Source organism: Lithobates pipiens, unplaced genomic scaffold (genome assembly GCF_037356315.1).
Source record: "Lithobates pipiens isolate NorthernLeopardFrog02 unplaced genomic scaffold, aLitPip1_a1.2 Scaffold_8, whole genome shotgun sequence".
In the NCBI taxonomy this organism is placed as follows: domain Eukaryota; kingdom Metazoa; phylum Chordata; class Amphibia; order Anura; family Ranidae; genus Lithobates; species Lithobates pipiens.
Genome location: NW_027507903.1, coordinates 681,058,642 through 681,075,583, shown reverse-complemented (window position 1 = coordinate 681,075,583; position 16,942 = coordinate 681,058,642). Strand labels below are relative to the sequence as shown.

The 16,942-nt window shown below is 48.6% G+C and overlaps 1 protein-coding gene across 2 annotated transcripts in view; it reads left to right on the top strand.

Annotated features, from left to right (window-relative positions):
• LOC143962098 (NACHT, LRR and PYD domains-containing protein 3-like) overlaps positions 1–16,942 on the top strand; it is a 117,535-nt gene that overhangs the window by 80,312 nt on the left and 20,281 nt on the right. For both annotated transcript variants that reach the window (XM_077471424.1, XM_077471425.1), the window contains exon 8: positions 10,509–10,703. In XM_077471424.1, the coding sequence (XP_077327550.1) occupies positions 10,509–10,703 (195 nt within the window). The remainder of the gene's footprint in view (positions 1–10,508; positions 10,704–16,942) is intronic.

Genomic DNA, 16,942 nt, shown 5'->3' with positions numbered 1-16,942 from the left:
ATGGAGAATAGGACTAACTGGGGTATGCCTAACTTTTCTTCTTACTATGAGGAAAGTAAGTCATACTATGCGAGGGGATTTAGGTGCACACTTTTCCCAGGCTTGTTTTTTTCTTTCTCATAATGCAGTAGAGTTCTTCAAGCAAAAGGTGGCTCCAAGAACAGATAGTCAGTAACAGCTAAATGCTGAGCTCAAAGCGCCCTGAATATGAAAAGTCAGAATCAGTATAAAATAAATGCCAATATATGTGCCAATATATTCGAGAGATAGATTGAATCACCAAAATCCCCCCCCCCCCCAATTGGATGTGGGTTTTCCTTGCATCCAGTTCGCACAGAAGGAGATTGTGAGCGGCTCTGGAGCGGGTTCACATATCTCCACAGCGGCTCAGGTGCGATTTGCACAGGAACACTGTGTATCTTTTGGTCCATTTCAGGTCCGAATTCAGCCAAAGTTTGGGTTGAAACCGGACCTGAAATGGTGAACAAAAACGCACCGGACTCCTGCTGTGAGGTGCTGCGTTCTCATTTGTGAACCCAGTCTTATAAAGGAAAACCTCACAGCAAAATAAATTACTGCTGTCCTCAAATCTCCCACAAACTAAAATGAAAGAAAAGAAGCTGCAAAGGATTTGCTTCCCCAAACAGCTTGCAATCAGAAGAATGGTTTTCTATATTACTCTCACCTCTCTTTCTTACGTAAATGTAAAAGTGTGATAATTGTACCAGTAGCTGAGATGTATCATAAATATAAAAGCAGCATGGCTATAGTTATAGTTTAACCGATTGCCTACCGGGAACTCTCCCCCCGGCCCCCCCCCCCCCCCATCCTGCCCAGGCCAATTTTCTGCTTTCAGCTCTGTTGCAATTTGAATCACAATTGCATGGTCATGCAACACTGTACCCAAACAATGTTTTTTATATATTTTTTTTAAACAGATAGAGCTTTCTTTAGCTTGTATTTTATGACCACTGGGGTTTTTATTTTTTGCTATAAAAAAAAAAAAATTTGAAGAAAAAAAGTTTTTCTTAGTTTCTATTTTAAAATTTTGTAAATAAGTAATTTTTCTCCTTCACTGATGGGCAATGATGAGGCGGCACTGATGACACGTCACTGATGGGGTGGCACTGATGAGGAGGCACTAATATGCAGCACTGATAGCACAAAAAAATGATCAAAGGGTCCTATTCTGAAAAATAGTAATAGGCACAACACTATTATTAGATAACCATGGAGGATGCAGAAGATGCTAGCTTAAGTAAATGGCTGCACTGTTGTAAAACTTACTGGGCCCTGGACCCCAGGTGGGAAACAGAAGGAAAAGGAATCAGCCACCAATTCTCAATATATTTGATGACTGGTTTCTGAGCATGACCCCTAAGAGACCTAAATATAAAGCATAACCAGTATTCCAAATACTGAGGCCCATTCTCCTAATACCCCCTCCAAGCAAAATAAGACAAACAGAGAAACCTAAATGGAATCTGATTGGTGATCAATAGGGATGAGCTTCGTGTTCGAGTCGAACATACGTTCGACTCGAACATTGGCTGTTCGTCCGTTCGGCGAAGTCCGAACATTTTGGTCCGTTCGCGCCAAATTCGTGTGGCGCTCACGGCCCACAATGCACTGCGATGGCGCAGTGCATTGCTGGCTCATGATTGGCCAAGCATGCACTGTGACCCCGCATGCTTGGCCAATCGCAGCGCCAGCAGCGAGGAGAGCCATGATTGGCCACAGGCAGGATGCCTGTGGCCAATCATAGCTCAGGCTGTGTAGTGCACGCCCCACACTATATAAGGCCGCCAGTGCGGCGGCCTTGTGTAGTGTGTTGGCATCTGAAGCAGTGGGTGTTCTGTGTACCTTCAACACAGTACACACCGATCGTTTTCGGACAATTTTCGATCTTGCTGTTGTGTAGTGGTTATTGTCTGCGTGCCCTGACCGCAGTATACACCGCTATATTCACCTACATAGCTGTTCTCTATTTGAGCCCACTTGCCATCTGCAGGAGTTATTGGAAGTTGTGTGTGCTTCCAGCACAGCACAGTATGCATCTGTATATACCCCTTTATCTCTGGTGTTCTATAATAAAGGCATCTGCAGGAGTTAGTGGGTGTTCTGTGTACCTTCAACACAGTACACACCGATCGTTTTTGGACGATTTTTGATCTTGCTGTTGTGTAGTGGTTGTTGTCTGCGTGCCCTGACCACAGTATACACCGCTATATTCACCTCACCTATATAGCTAGTGATCTATCTTTTATAATAGAGCTTGCAGTCAGTAGTGTTAGGAGATAGTGCGTGCTGTCTGCGTGCTCTGTACCCAGTACATACCGCTATATCCACCTACATAGCTCTTCTCTATTTGAGACCACTTGCCATCTGCAGGAGTTATTGGAAGTTGTGTGTGCCTCCAGCACAGCACAGTATACATCTGTATATACCCCTTTATCTCTGGTGTTCTATAATAAAGGCATCTGCAGGAGTTAGTGGGTGTTGTGTGCCTCTAGCACGCACAATATACACTACCCAACTGCTTTTTTTACCCAACTCCCTTCAGGCCATTACCATGTCTGGAAGGCCAGCAAGGAGAGGCAGACAGGCGCGAGCCGATAAAAGAGGGCAAGCAGGCTCTGTGTCTAGAGACAACAGTGCTGGTCGTGGACGCAGTGCATTGTCATCAGCACGTGGCCATGGGACACGCTTGTCCTTCTTTTCGGCAGCTGGACATGTTGAACCGCAACATGCCAACGACTTGGTAGAGTGGATGACCAAGCCCTCTTCATCCTCCTCATCCTCTCTCACCCAGTCTCAGGGTACTAGCAAAGCAGCTGCCAACGCATCGTCTTCCCTCCTCTCAATGTCATCATCAGTGACTCCTTCCCTAGGCCCACCACGTCCTCCTGAGGAGTCTCCTGAACTCTTTGAGCACAGTGTTGGGTACATGCTCCAGGAGGATGCCCAGTGTTTTGTGGGCTCTGATGATGACACTCAGCTAGAGGAAGGCAGTAGCGTGAGCGCAGAGAGAGGGGATGCTCAAGAAGGACAGCAATCTGGCAGTCATGTTCCACAAGCTGCAGCATACTGCCAGGTTTGCTACAGCGATGAAGAGGGAGGGGATGATGAGGGCACTGACTCCACGTGGGTGCCTGGAAGGAGGGAGGAGGAGGAGGAGGAGGCACATGTCCAACGAGGCAGGATGCCCTCTGGGGGCCAGCTTAGGGGCAGCATACCGACTGAATCACACCGCAGAGCTCCGCCTGCGCAGAGCGCTGCCTCTGCGCGTTATTCTAAAAGTTCTTTGGTGTGGGCCTTTTTTGAGACGAGTGCGTCAGATCGCACCGCTGCTATTTGCAACATATGTCTCAAGCGTATCTCACGTGGCCAAAACATCAGCCGCTTGGGCACCACATGCTTGACCAGACATATGTTGACCTGCCATGCAGCTCGTTGGCAAGCGTACTTCAAAGATCCACACCAAAGAACAAAGCGGACCTCTCCTTGCTCCTCATCAGCTGGCATCTCCAACCCCACTAGACCTTCAGTCCTCTCTGAAACCTGCTCTGAGAGGAATGAAGGTGTAGAATTAGGTGTGTCACAGCCAAGTGCTTCCGGGAACTCTGCTAGCGGTACACCCACGTCCGATTATAGCAGGCAAATGTCCCTGCCCCAGCTGCTGGACCGGCGAAAGAAGTTCACTCCCAGCCATCCACATGCCCAGCGGTTGAATGCTAGCTTGGCTAAATTGCTAGCACTTCAACTGCTGCCTTTTCAGTTGGTAGACTCGGCACCCTTCCATGAGTTTGTACAATGTGCGGTTCCTCAGTGGCAGGTCCCCAAACGCCACTTTTTCTCACGGAAGGCGATTCCGGCTCTCTACCGGCATGTGGAAGGCAATGTCCTTGCCTCGCTGGACAGGGCGGTCAGTGGTAAGGTGCATATTACCGCTGACTCATGGTCCAGCAGGCATGGACAGGGACGTTACCTGTCTTTCACGGCCCATTGGGTCACTCTTCTGGCAGCTGGGAAGGATGCAGGACAAGGTGCAGTAGTGTTGGAGGTTGTTCTCAGAACCAGCAGTGATCCGTAGGCGTTCCAGGGGCTACGCAAGTACGCAGGCAAAACAATGCCATGCCGTGCTTGCGCTGGTTTGTTTGGGGGACAGGAGCCACACTGGGGCGGATGCTTTGTCAGCTCTGCAGGGTCAGGCCGAGAGGTGGTTGACGCCACGCCAGCTTAAGCCAGGAATGGTGGTTTGCGACAATGGCACCAACCTCCTCTCCGCCCTCCGACAGGGACAACTGACCCATGTGCCCTGTGTAGCTCACGTCCTTAACCTGGTGGTGCAGCGGTTCTTGGGCAGGTACCCCGCCTTACAGGATGTCCTGAAGCAGGCCAGGAAAGTCTGTGTGCATTTCCGCCGATCATTTAATGCCTGTGCTCGGCTGGCTGAGCTCCAAAAGGAGTTGAACCTGCCCAAGAACCGCCTTATATGTGACATGCCCACCAGATGGAACTCAACATTGGCCATGCTGCAGCGGCTGCACACGCAGCAGAGGGCCATCAATGAGTACCTGTGCGACTACGGCACCAGGACAGGGTCAGGGGAGCTCGGTTTTTTCTCACCACGCCAGTGGGGCATGATCAGGGATGCATGCACTGTCCTGTCACCGTTTGAGGAGGCCACAAGGATGGTGAGCAGTGACAGTGCATGCATCAGTGACACTGTACCTCTTGTCCACCTCTTGGAGCATACGCTGCGTGGAATAATGGACAGGGCACTTGAGGCAGAACAGAGGCAGGAAGAGGAGGACTTCCTTGCCTCTCAAGGCCCCCTTTATCCAGACAGTGTTCCTGCTGTGCCACCCATCACACAGGAAGAGGATGAGGAGGAGAAAGAGGAGGAGGAGGATGATTGTGTCAGCATGGAGGTGGAGGCTGGCACTCAGCATCAGCAGCAGCAGCAGCAGTCTTGTAGGGATGATTTACAGTCCCAAGAAACACGTGGACTTGTACGTGGCTGGGAGGAGGTAGCTGCGGATCATGTTGTCCTTAGTGACCCAGAGGACTCTGGACCGAATGCCTCAGCTAACCTACGCTGCATGGCCTCCCTGATCCTGCAAAGCCTGCGGAAGGATCCTCGTATTCTTCGGATCAAGGAGAGGGACCATTACTGGCTGGCCTTGATCCACGGTACAAGGGTAAGGTTGCCGACCTTATCTTGCCATCGCAGAGGGAGCAGAGAATGAGACATCTCCGGGAGGCCTCGCAGAAAGGTCTGTGCAACGCGTTCCCAGAGACTGGGAGGTTACAAACTCCTGGTCCTGGACAACGTGTTGCTGAGGCATCGGTCAGAAGGAGCGGTGGAGAAGGTGGCCGTCTGACTGATGCTTTCAGACAATTTTTTAGTCCGCAGCCCCAAGGTATGATCGGTTCCAGCACCCATCGCCAGCGTCTGATTTACATGGTGCAGGAATACCTAGGGGCAAGGTCAGACTTGGACACCTTTCCCACCGAAAATCCTCTGGCTTACTGGGTCTTGAGGATGGATCACTGGCCAGAGCTTGCACAGTATGCAATTGAGCTACTGGCCTGTCCTGCATCCAGCGTTCTTTCGGAACGCTCCTTCAGTGCTGCTGGTGGCTTTGTTACCGATCACAGGGTGCGCCTGTCCACCGAATCAGTTGATCGACTGACCTTCATCAAGATGAATCAGTCTTGGATCACCCACAGCTACCAAGCACCTGAAGCTGATGTAACCGAATAATTTTTTTTTTAAATATCACATCCCTTCAAGACTGCCTATGCTGATGCTGAGTGACTGTCCTGTTATGTTGATTGTCTATCCTCTTCCTCCTCCGCTGATATGTTGGAAGAACATTTCTGGTTCTGGTTGATGCCATCAGCCCAATTTTTCTGCCCCTGTTTAACAGGGGCGTTTAAGTACAATTTTTGATGCAATTCTTTGCAGCAGGGCTAATTCCTGCAATAAAACTAGAGTATATGGGAGAGGTTGCTGTGTGGTGGCACCAGCACCAGTGCCTAAGGCCCAATTTTTCTGCCCCTGTTTAACAGGGGCGCTTAAGTACAATTTTCGATGCAATGCTTTGCAGCAGGGCTAATTCCTGCAATAAAACTAGAGTATATGGAAGAGGTTGCAGTGTGGTGGCACCAGCAGCAGTGCCTAAGGCCAAATTTTTCTGCCCCTGTTTAACAGGGACATGTAATTACAATTGTTGATATAATATTTCACAGGAGGGCCCGTTCCTGTGCCCACCCAGAGTAACGGTGAGGACTTATAGTGTTGTGGCACCAGCACCACAACCACCAAAGGTCAATTTTTCTACCACTGTTCAACAATGGCATGTAATTACAATTCTTGATATAATCGTTCACAGCAGGGCGCTCCAGCGCCCACCAAGAGTCACTTTGAGGGCTTACAATGTTGTGGCAAAACCAACACCTTGTTCCGCCATTTCTGCAGAGCATATAGGGCAGGCCCCTACTTTCAAACATCCAATTTACAAACATCTCCTACTTGCAAACGGAAGGAGACAACAGCAAGTGAGATGAAAAAAGATGAACGACAAAACAAATTATACAGGGGTGATAACCCTTCCCTATGTTTTCCAAAAAGCTTAAAAATAGTTTTTTTGACTGGAGCTACACTTTAAAAATGTACCAGTTGAAAATTACAAACAGATTCAACTTAACACAACAAACCTACACAGTCCCAGTCTTGTTTGCACCGCCTGTATACTGCTGTTCTGAGTATATAGGGCCTGGGGGCCGCACGCATTTCCTTTTTTTAATATGGGTACGGGGTTCCCCTTAATATGCGTACAAGACCTAAAGGGGCTGGTAATGGGCAGGGAGGGCTACCCATGCCATTTTTCTCAATGATTTTCAACCATATTGCAGGAACCAGATATAACATTAAAACCGCAAGCAGTTTTAAATGATGTTATTTCCGTTTAATGTCATTTTGTGCAGGGACTGTTCTAAACACGGGAAACACGTGGCACTTCACAGGCATACTACAGACACCCCCCAGGCACCATATTTAAAGGAATATTTCACTTTTTTTTCCACTTTAATCATCAGTAAAATCAGTGCTCCTGCCAAAACGGCCGTTTTTAAAAACATTTTAGGCATTGACCCATGTCCCCTGGGGCAGGAGCCAGGTCCCCAAACCCTTTTTAGGACAGTCTCTTGCATATTAGCAGTTAAAATGAGCACTTTTAATTTCGAACGTTCGAGTCCCATAGACTTCAATGGGGTTCTAAAGTTCGTTCGAATTTGGGGTCCGTTCGAAAGTTCTGGTGCGAACCGAACCGGGGGGTGTTCGGCTCATCCCTAGTGATCAATAGTAGTATTGGATTCAGAAACTTGATGTCCCTCATCATATACCCTCATCTTTTGCATCCTCCATGGTTATCTAGTGATAGTGTCGTGCCTATTACTATTTCTGGTACCAGTAACGTCTGCTCAATCTGTCCAATTGTCTGGTAATACCACAACCTCAGTGCTGTGACTGACTGGTGATACCCCAACCCCAGTGCTGTGACTGACTGGTGATACCCCAACCCCAGTGCTGTGACTGGCTGGTGATACCCCAACCCCAGTGCTGTGACTGACTGGTGATACCCCAACCCCAGTGCTCTGACTGACTGGTGATACCCCAACCCCAGTGCTGTGACTGACTGGTGATACCCCAACCCCAGTGCTGTGACTGACTGGTGATACCACAACCCCAGTGCTGTGACTGACTGGTGATACCCCAACCCCAGCGCTGTGACTGACTGGTGATACCCCAACCCCAGTGCTGTGACTGACTGGTGATACCCTAACCCCAGTGTTGTGACTGACTGGTGATACCCCAACCCCAGTGCTGTGACTGGCTGGTGATACCACAACCCCAGTGCTGTGACTGACTGGTGATACCCCAACCCCAGTGCTGTGACTGGCTGGTGATACCACAACCCCAGTGCTGTGACTGACTGGTGATACCCCAACCCCAGTGCTCTGACTGACTGGTGATACCCCAACCCCAGTGCTGTGACTGACTGGTGATACCCCAACCCCAGTGCTGTGACTGACTGGTGATACCCCAACCCCAGTGCTGTGACTGACTGGTGATACCCCAACCCCAGTGCTGTGACTGACTGGTGATACCACAACCCCAGTGCTGTGACTGGCTGGTGATACCACAACCCCAGTGCTGTGACTGACTGGTGATACCCCAACCCCAGTGCTCTGACTGACTGGTGATACCCCAACCCCAGTGCTGTGACTGACTGGTGATGCCCCAACCCCAGTGCTGTGACTGACTGGTGATACCCCAACCCCAGTGCTGTGACTGACTGGTGATGCCCCAACCCCAGTGCTGTGACTGACTGGTGATACCCCATCCCCAGTGCTGTGAATGACTGGTGATACCCCAACCCCAGTGCTGTGACTGACTGGTGATACCACAACCCCAGTGCTGTGACTGGCTGGTGATACTACAACCCCAGTGCTGTGACTGACTGGTGATACCCCAACCCCAGTGCTGTGACTGACTGGTGATACCCCAACCCCAGTGCTGTGACTGACTGGTGATGCCCCAACCCCAGTGCTGTGACTGACTGGTGATACCCCAACCCCAGTGCTGTGACTGACTGGTGATACCCCAACCCCAGTGCTGTGACTGACTGGTGATACCCCATCCCCAGTGCTGTGAATGACTGGTGATACCCCAACCCCAGTGCTGTGACTGACTGGTGATACCACAACCCCAGTGCTGTGACTGGCTGGTGATACTACAACCCCAGTGCTGTGACTGACTGGTGATACCCCAATCCCAGTGCTCTGACTGACTGGTGATACCCCAACCCCAGTGCTGTGACTGGCTGGTGATACGACAACCCCAGTGCTGTGACTGACTGGTGATACCCCAACCCCAGTGCTGTGAATGACTGGTGATACCCCAACCCCAGTGCTGTGACTGACTGGTGATACCACAACCCCAGTGCTGTGACTGGCTGGTGATACTACAACCCCAGTGCTGTGACTGACTGGTGATACCCCAATCCCAGTGCTCTGACTGACTGGTGATACCCCAACCCCAGTGCTGTGACTGGCTGGTGATACCACAACCCCAGTGCTGTGACTGACTGGTGATACCCCAACCCCAGTGCTGTTACTGAATGGTGATACCACAACCCCAGTGCTGTGACTGGCTGGTGATACCACAACCCCAGTGCTGTGACTGACTGGTGATACCCCAACCCCAGTGCTGTTACTGAATGGTGATACCACAACCCAAGTGCTGTGACTGGCTGGTGATACTACAACTCTAGTGCTGTGACTGACTGGTGATACCCCAACCCCAGTGCTGTGACTGACTGGTAATACCACAACCCCAGTGCTGTGACTGACTGGTAATACCACAACCCCAGTGCTGTGAATACATATTGAAAACTAACACATTGCTAATTAAAATGATGTAGGTAAAAAAACAATAACTATTTACTGGTTATTGATGCCACAACTCCAGTGCTGAAAAATGAATGTATCTAGTTGGATATATATAAGAGGAAAGTCCATATATCTGTGATCAATCTTCCTCAATTATGGCGCCCCCTCCAGTGTGTCACTACAAAATGAAGTGTGTTCAGAGTCCTCCACCTCCGTGCTGAAGAAATGCCCCCTCAGGTATTGGCCTCATATACAAAATAGGTGTCATGTACTTCCCACAAGATCAGCTGTCACAAGCGTGAGGTCCCTTTAAGGGATCTGGTACCTCCTGATTGGCTGGATATAGAACTCCAAACAAAACAAAAATGCCACCATTATGGAAGTACGTCCTTCAAAACAATTGTCTCTTTATTTACAATAAATGCACTGACAACCAATAATATTTCAGCATATCCAGCAACCAATTGGGCAGTAGATAATATCACTCACCAGCACCACTTCCTGTTTCAGTTCCAGGCAGGAAATTACATTAACCAGCTCCACCCGAGGGTCGTGTGTTCAGTTGCTTGATCTGCGGACATATTGTCATTGCTTGTAGGTGCATTTATCAATCCTCATGGATTTTGCTCCATGGTGACGCATGTGAAGTAGGAATTTCATTGTTTCCCATGTGGCCGGTTTCCATCGATGTGCCACAGTTTAGTGTGAAAGAGAATCCATATGGAGCCATTCACACCTCCAATGCGTGCGTTACCACATACGCTGCAATGTACCCGCGACAGTTTAACTCCACACTAAGACTTTTCAGGTGGGTGACAACTTACCTCCATTTCACAGGGGAGGTCCCACCAATATTCCATCCAAATGTCCCAACATTTCATTTTCTAAGACCCCGCCCACTGATTATTCATTGGATGTGTCTACTGCTGCCCCTCCCTGGAAGAACATTTCATTTTCTGAGACCCCGCCCACTGATATTGGAATGTGTCTACTTCTGCCAGTCACTGGAAGAACATTTCACCTCTTTTTCCTGCTTCTCCCACCAGAGTTTATGAGAGTAAAGGGACATTATCGTGCTGTGATGATCTTTCTTCAGTTATCTCCACAAACCAAACTCTGACCAAACTGGAGATATCATTGGATGATGAGAAGATGTCGGACTCAGAAATTAGTCGTTGTTGTGAGGTCCTCCGGAATGCCGGCTTCACTGTGCGCAGACGGAATAAACCATTCTGTCTCTGGTAACACTCATACTAAGTCTTAGAATGTGAATAGTAAAATGTAGACAACGTTGGATGATCATGAGATGACGGAAGTGGGACGCTGTTGGGAAGTCTTCTGACACAAGGGCTGCTAAACATGTGCACTGCCCAAAAATGTGTTTGTTTTCATTTTCGTCTCATTGTTTTTTTTTTTTTTTTTCGTTTTTCAGGTCATTCGTTATTCCGAACAAATTTGTAAATTAGAAATTCAGACATTCGAAAATCCTAAAATAAGAACAAAAATCCAAAATAATAACTAACTATTAAATTATAGGTATTGGAATTTCCTTACAAATTTGTCTGTTTGTGAACATAATGAATAAAAATTTATCCAAAGTTACGAATTATCCAAAATAACAAATGCCACATCTAAACAAATGGAAGGTAAAAAATTAATAATAATAAATCGTAATAATAAAAATTTGTTATTATTTCAGATTTTAAAATTTTCGGGTTTTTGAATTTTCGGATTTTAGTTTTTAATTTTCGAATTTCCGAATCTTACAATTTCAAATTTTCGAAATTTATGAGTTTACGAGAAATTTGTGAAACAGGTTTTCCTTCATTTGAATTTGTCGAATTTCATGTCTATGGGCTGCACTGTAATGAAAATGGAAGGATGGGGTGACAAACATTCTATACAATTTCTGTAGAACCCATTGGAGGTCTCTGTAGTTATACAGATAATGAGAGAGATGATTGAGATTTCCTGTGCCAGTCACAGATTTCCCAGTTTATGGAGAATTTATTCCTCATCCCAAGTTTTATCATTACAGATGGAGGATTAGGAAAATCAGACCCACCACTAAAAACCTTAGTCAGGTCCTACAATCTTTCACAAGGTTTTATCCTTAAAGAAAAATAACTTTAATTAAAAATCCCCCGCTGTCTATCCAATGTGTCATTATAACTGAACCAATCGGATATGTGTTCTCAGCCTGTACACATGACAACCCATCACACCAGGCATACAGTCTGCTATCCCAATGGTGGGATGGCCATGAGTGTGTGGACCCCTTCCATAGAGAGGGACCCAGTATTGTGTGAGGCAGTGGCCGGAACAACCAGGGTCACAAAGATCGCACTTGCTACTGGGCCCTGGAGTTCCCCCCACTGTCAGTAGGGTTAATGGCCGCAGGGCTCTGAGCTGAGAGTGTCTCTCTCATACAGCCCAGAGCCTGCACTGAAAGTTCACCCTCCCTGCTCCCTCACACGGATAGGAGAGGAAAGAGAAGATCTGCTTCTTCTCCTCCTGTACCTCTCCTCTTATGCACCGCAGGAAGTGTGAAGCTAAGCAGCTGAATTTGATCATTTACACTTCCCACAGTGCACACAGGAGGAGAGGGTTGGGAGAATAAGGAGCAGATCAGCTCTCTCCTCTCCCATCCATGCAACAGAGGAGGGAAGGGGGAACTGTCAGTGCAGGCTCTGGGCTGTATAAGAGAGACGCTCTCATCAGAGACTCTCTCAGCTCAGAGTCCTGCTAAAGATCCACTGATGAGGAGGCACTGACAGGCAACACTGATAGGCAGCATTGATGAGCATTAATAGGTGGCACTGATAGGCAGCACTGATGGGCACTGATAGGCGGCATTGATGAGCACTGATAGGCACTAATAGGCGGCTATGATAAGCACTGATAGGCAGCACTGATAGGCTGCACTGATGGGGCTGTCTTGCCAGTTAACCACTCTCCATTCCTCACAGGCACACAGCATGGGAAGAAAAGACTGCTGATAACCAGCAAGTCTGTTTACATGTGATCAGCTGATCAGGGGCTCAAATGGAAGAGTTGGTTCGGGGGGGCTTTTCATGGTTTCTTGCACTAGGGCCCTGAAGATTCTAGTTATGCCTCTGGTGTGAGGAGGATGATTAGATGTATTTGCATACTGGGGTCGGTTATGAAGAGATGAGACCACTTATCACACCATCTACATATGTAGCACCCTCTAGTGAGTGATAGAAGTAGTTAGTGTAGGACAATTGGAGTGACTCATCTTAGCAGCTTCTCTGGTGCCTCGCCCTGTTCTCTGGAACATTGGAGAATGTTGTAGACATAGTGGGTGGAGGTTAGGAGGAGCTGCTTGGCATATGTATAAAGGGCCTCAGCCAATCCCCAGCAAATGGGCTGGAAGGGGGAAGATTTACCCCATAAACAGGCATGAGCCAGGCCTGCAGGGGCAGTTGGGTGGGAGATGGAGTGCTAAGGAGGCTGTTGATGGCCCTTGTGACCTCGGGTCTGGGGCTCAGGTGCTGGAAGATACCCCCAAAAACACAGAGGAAACCCTTCCTGGAGGCACGGGATCAAGGAGTGAGGGCAGAAGGAGCAAGTCAGCACATCTGGGAGTTCTCCTAAGTGTCAGCTGGGGGGCTGGGGAGTGTCAGTCCAGAAGACTGTGCTGGAGTGTTAGTCTGGAGGACTCCAGAAGAGGAGGATCAGGGCCACTCTGTGCAAAACCAACTGCACAGAGGAGGTTAGTATGAAATGTATATATTTTTTTGTTTTGTTTTTAAATCTAACCTTTTAGATATCCTTTATTAAGTGGACCTCATGCACTTTATTTACAACATCAGAACCAGCCTCCCAGATCATGGAACTATCCTATTGCACCGCCAGGAACCAAACACCATAGGATATATCATTTCCAAAAGCCTCTATAGCCACTAAGTCTAGTTCTAGACTCAGGATCCCAATATGGATAGTACGCCATTATTGATACCTGTCAGGGGGACTGACCCTCAATCCAAGATGGCGGCCTATTCAGTGGTAATGACGTTGGTTTTATATACACCTCCTACAGCAGGAATACATTAAGACATCAGCATGGAGTCCCCGGATTACTGACTGGACATCGGTTGCTGGTCACATAGAAATCAATCAATGCAGACCAGAGGCACCACTACCTCACCACAGGCCTGGCTACAAGTCGGCTGGTGTCTTCCCTGTAAACTTAACTGACGTGGTAACACAGCCTACCACGACACCTGGAAACCACAGCCCTACACCAATCACCTGTTCTACAAGTATAGGAGCTGCGAGTCCCAGCCTGTAATGGGTCCTTGCTACAAATTACTACAGAGTGACACAGCTGGGAACCAAGAAAGTCAGTGTTGGAGGAAGAAGTGGGAGCTGTATATAGACTGTACTGTGCCTTGAAAAATTATTCATATCCCTTGAAATTCTCCACATTTTGTCTTGGTACAACCAAAAACATAAATGTATTTTATTGGGATTTTATGTGATAGACCAACACAAACTGGCACATGATTGTGAAGTGGAAGGAAAATGATATATGGTTTTCAGATTTTTTACAAATAAATATGTGAAAAGTGTGGCGTGCATTTGTATTTAGCCCCCTTTACTCGGATAACCCCTAACTAAAATCTAATGGAACCAATGACGTACAACACAAGCCGCAAAAAGGAAGTTCATTGTTTCCGAGCATTCGTAGGAATTTTGCATGTCGGAATTGCCACAGACGATCAGAATTTCCGATAGAAACCTTTTCCTTCGGAAAAATTGAGAACATGCTCTCAATCTTTTGCTGGCCGAAATTCCGCCAGCAAAAGTCCGATGGAGCGTACACACAGTCGCATTTTCCGATGAAAAGCTCTCATTGGTCTTTTGCTGGGAAAATTTCCGTTCGCATGTACGTGGCATTAGAGTCTGCAAAAGACTTTAGACAGGGGGGAGGTTCACTTCCCAGCAGGACAACGACCCAAAACATCCAGCCAGAGCTACAATGGAATGGTTTAGATCAAAGCATATTCATGTGTCAGAATGGCCCAGTCACAGTCCAGACCTAAATCCAATTGAAAATCTGTGGCAAGACTTGGAAATTGCTGTTCGCAGATGCTCTCCATCCAATCTGACAGAGTTTGAGCTGTTTTTCAAAGAAGAATGGGCAAAAATGTCACTCTCTAGATGTGCAAAGCTGGTAGAGACATCCCCAAAAAGACTTGCAGCTGTAATTGCAGAGAAAGGGGGTTCTACAAAGTATTGACACAGGGGGGCACCATACAAATGCCCCCCCCCCCCACACACACTTTTCACATATTTATTTGTAAGAATATTTGAAAACCGTTTATCATTCTCCTTCCACTTCACAATTATGTGCCACTTTGTGTTGGTCTATCACAAAAAAATCCCAATAAAATAAATGTATGTTTTTCGGTGTAATGTGGAAAATTGTAAGGGGTATGAATACTTTTTAAGGGCACTGTATATAGGGGAAGTGTCCCTGAAGATGTTTGTGAAGTTTCGTTGAAGTCAAGCGTGCATCCTATAACTCCCAGTCCCTATCCAAGTTTAAACCCTCGGGCGCTCCCTGTGGTTATGTATGTTCTAGCATATATGGCCAAACTAATAGAGAGGGTAAGTATACACACACTTATATCACAAGAATGTTACATGCAATAAAAATATATGCTAGAATGTAGAGTCACAGGCAGCACCCTTGCTAGCTACCCTCTATATAGATTTGCAGGCTGCTGCAGCGGCACAGACTGACAGCCCAGCAACGGGCGGGACGTTGTACTGAGAGCTCTCTCTGATCTACACGTGACTCCTTTGGGTCAGAAACCATGAATCAGACTGAGACAGAAGTACAGTTAAATCACACTTGCTTAATAATAATAATAATAATAATAAAAAAGGTAGTAGTCAAAACATAGCCAGCGTTCAGGAACCGATACAGATAGTCAGACAAGCCAAAACGTCAGGGAGCCAGAGAACAGTGTAGTAGAACAGCAAGCAGGATCTGGAGCCAGAAGGAATGTCAGCCAAGCAAGTCTTTAGCAGGAACACAGGAGAGCATCTCTAGAGATGTGATCAAGGCGAAGGCAGCGATCATCTGGACTGGACGGCTTAGGCCGCGTACACACGGGCGGACTGTTCGCCCAACTTTGTCCGCTGAACAGTGTTTCAGCGGACAGTCCGCTCGTGTGTGGGCTTCAGCGGACAGTTTCAGCGGACAGTTTGACGGACAAAGTCTTTCGGAAATTCCGAAAAACTGTCCGCTGAAACTTGGTTTGAGCGAACAGTCCGCCCGTGTGTAGGCTACTTTCGAAATGAGCAAACTGTTCCCGCTCGGAGGAAAGTCTGCTCATTTCGAGCGCGTGTGAAGGTAGGCGGGGCCCGCGACGGAGACGTCGCGGGCTCCGCCGCCTGGAATGGACTTAAAGGGAAACCCCAACGCCGAAAAAAATCGGCGTGGGGGTCCCCCCAAAGTCCACAACAGACCCTTGTCCGAGCACGCTACCCGGCCGGCCAGGAAAGGGGGGCGAGCGAGCGCGCCCCCCCTCCTGAGCCGTACCAGGCCGCGTGCCCTCAACATGGGGGGTGCCTTGGGGAAGGGGGGGCCGCGCGGCCCCCCCACCCCAAAGCACCTTGTCCCCATGTTGATGAGGACAAGGGCCTCTTCCCGACAACCCTGGCCGTTGGTTGTCGGGGTCTGCGGGCGGGGCGCCTTCTTATAGCTCTTTTGCAGGCGGTGGCCCGGTCTTCTGTCGCCGCTGTCGCCGTCACCGCCTTCCGTTCTTCTTCTTCTTCTTGTTCTTCTTCTTCTTCTCCAGGAGATGTTGACACGACGCTCTCTCCGGCCGGAATGCCAGAGCCGCCCTGCGCTGCCACTTATATAGTGCCAATGGGGCGGTGTCACATGGTATATGTCACATGGGTTGGTCACATGGGTTGATGTCACATGGTGACCCCGCCCCCTTACGATGTCATAGTCCCCATGTGACATCAACCCATGTGACCAACCCATGTGACATATACCATGTGACACCGCCCCATTGGCACTATATAAGTGGCCGCTCAGCGCGGCTCTGGCATTCCGGCCGGAGAGAGCGACGTGTCAACATCTCCTGGAGAAGAACAAGAAGAACAAGAAGAAGAACAAGAACGGAAGGTGGCGACGGCGACAGCGGCGACAGAAGACCGGGCCACCGCCTGCAAAAGAGCTATAAGAAGGCGCGGTGGCCCGGCAGAAGAACGGAAGGCGGCGGCGACAGAAGACCGGGCCACCGCCTGCAAAAGAGCTACAAGAAGGCGCGGTGGCCCGGCAGAAGAACCGAAGAGGGGGACAAGACCCCCGAAGTCGGGAGAAGAGGCCGGCGGCGGGGAGGAAGAAAGCCGGACTCCTCCGCTAGTAAAAGAGCTACAAGAAGATAGCGGAGGAGTCTGGCGAGAAGACCCCCGAAGACCCCCGGAGCTG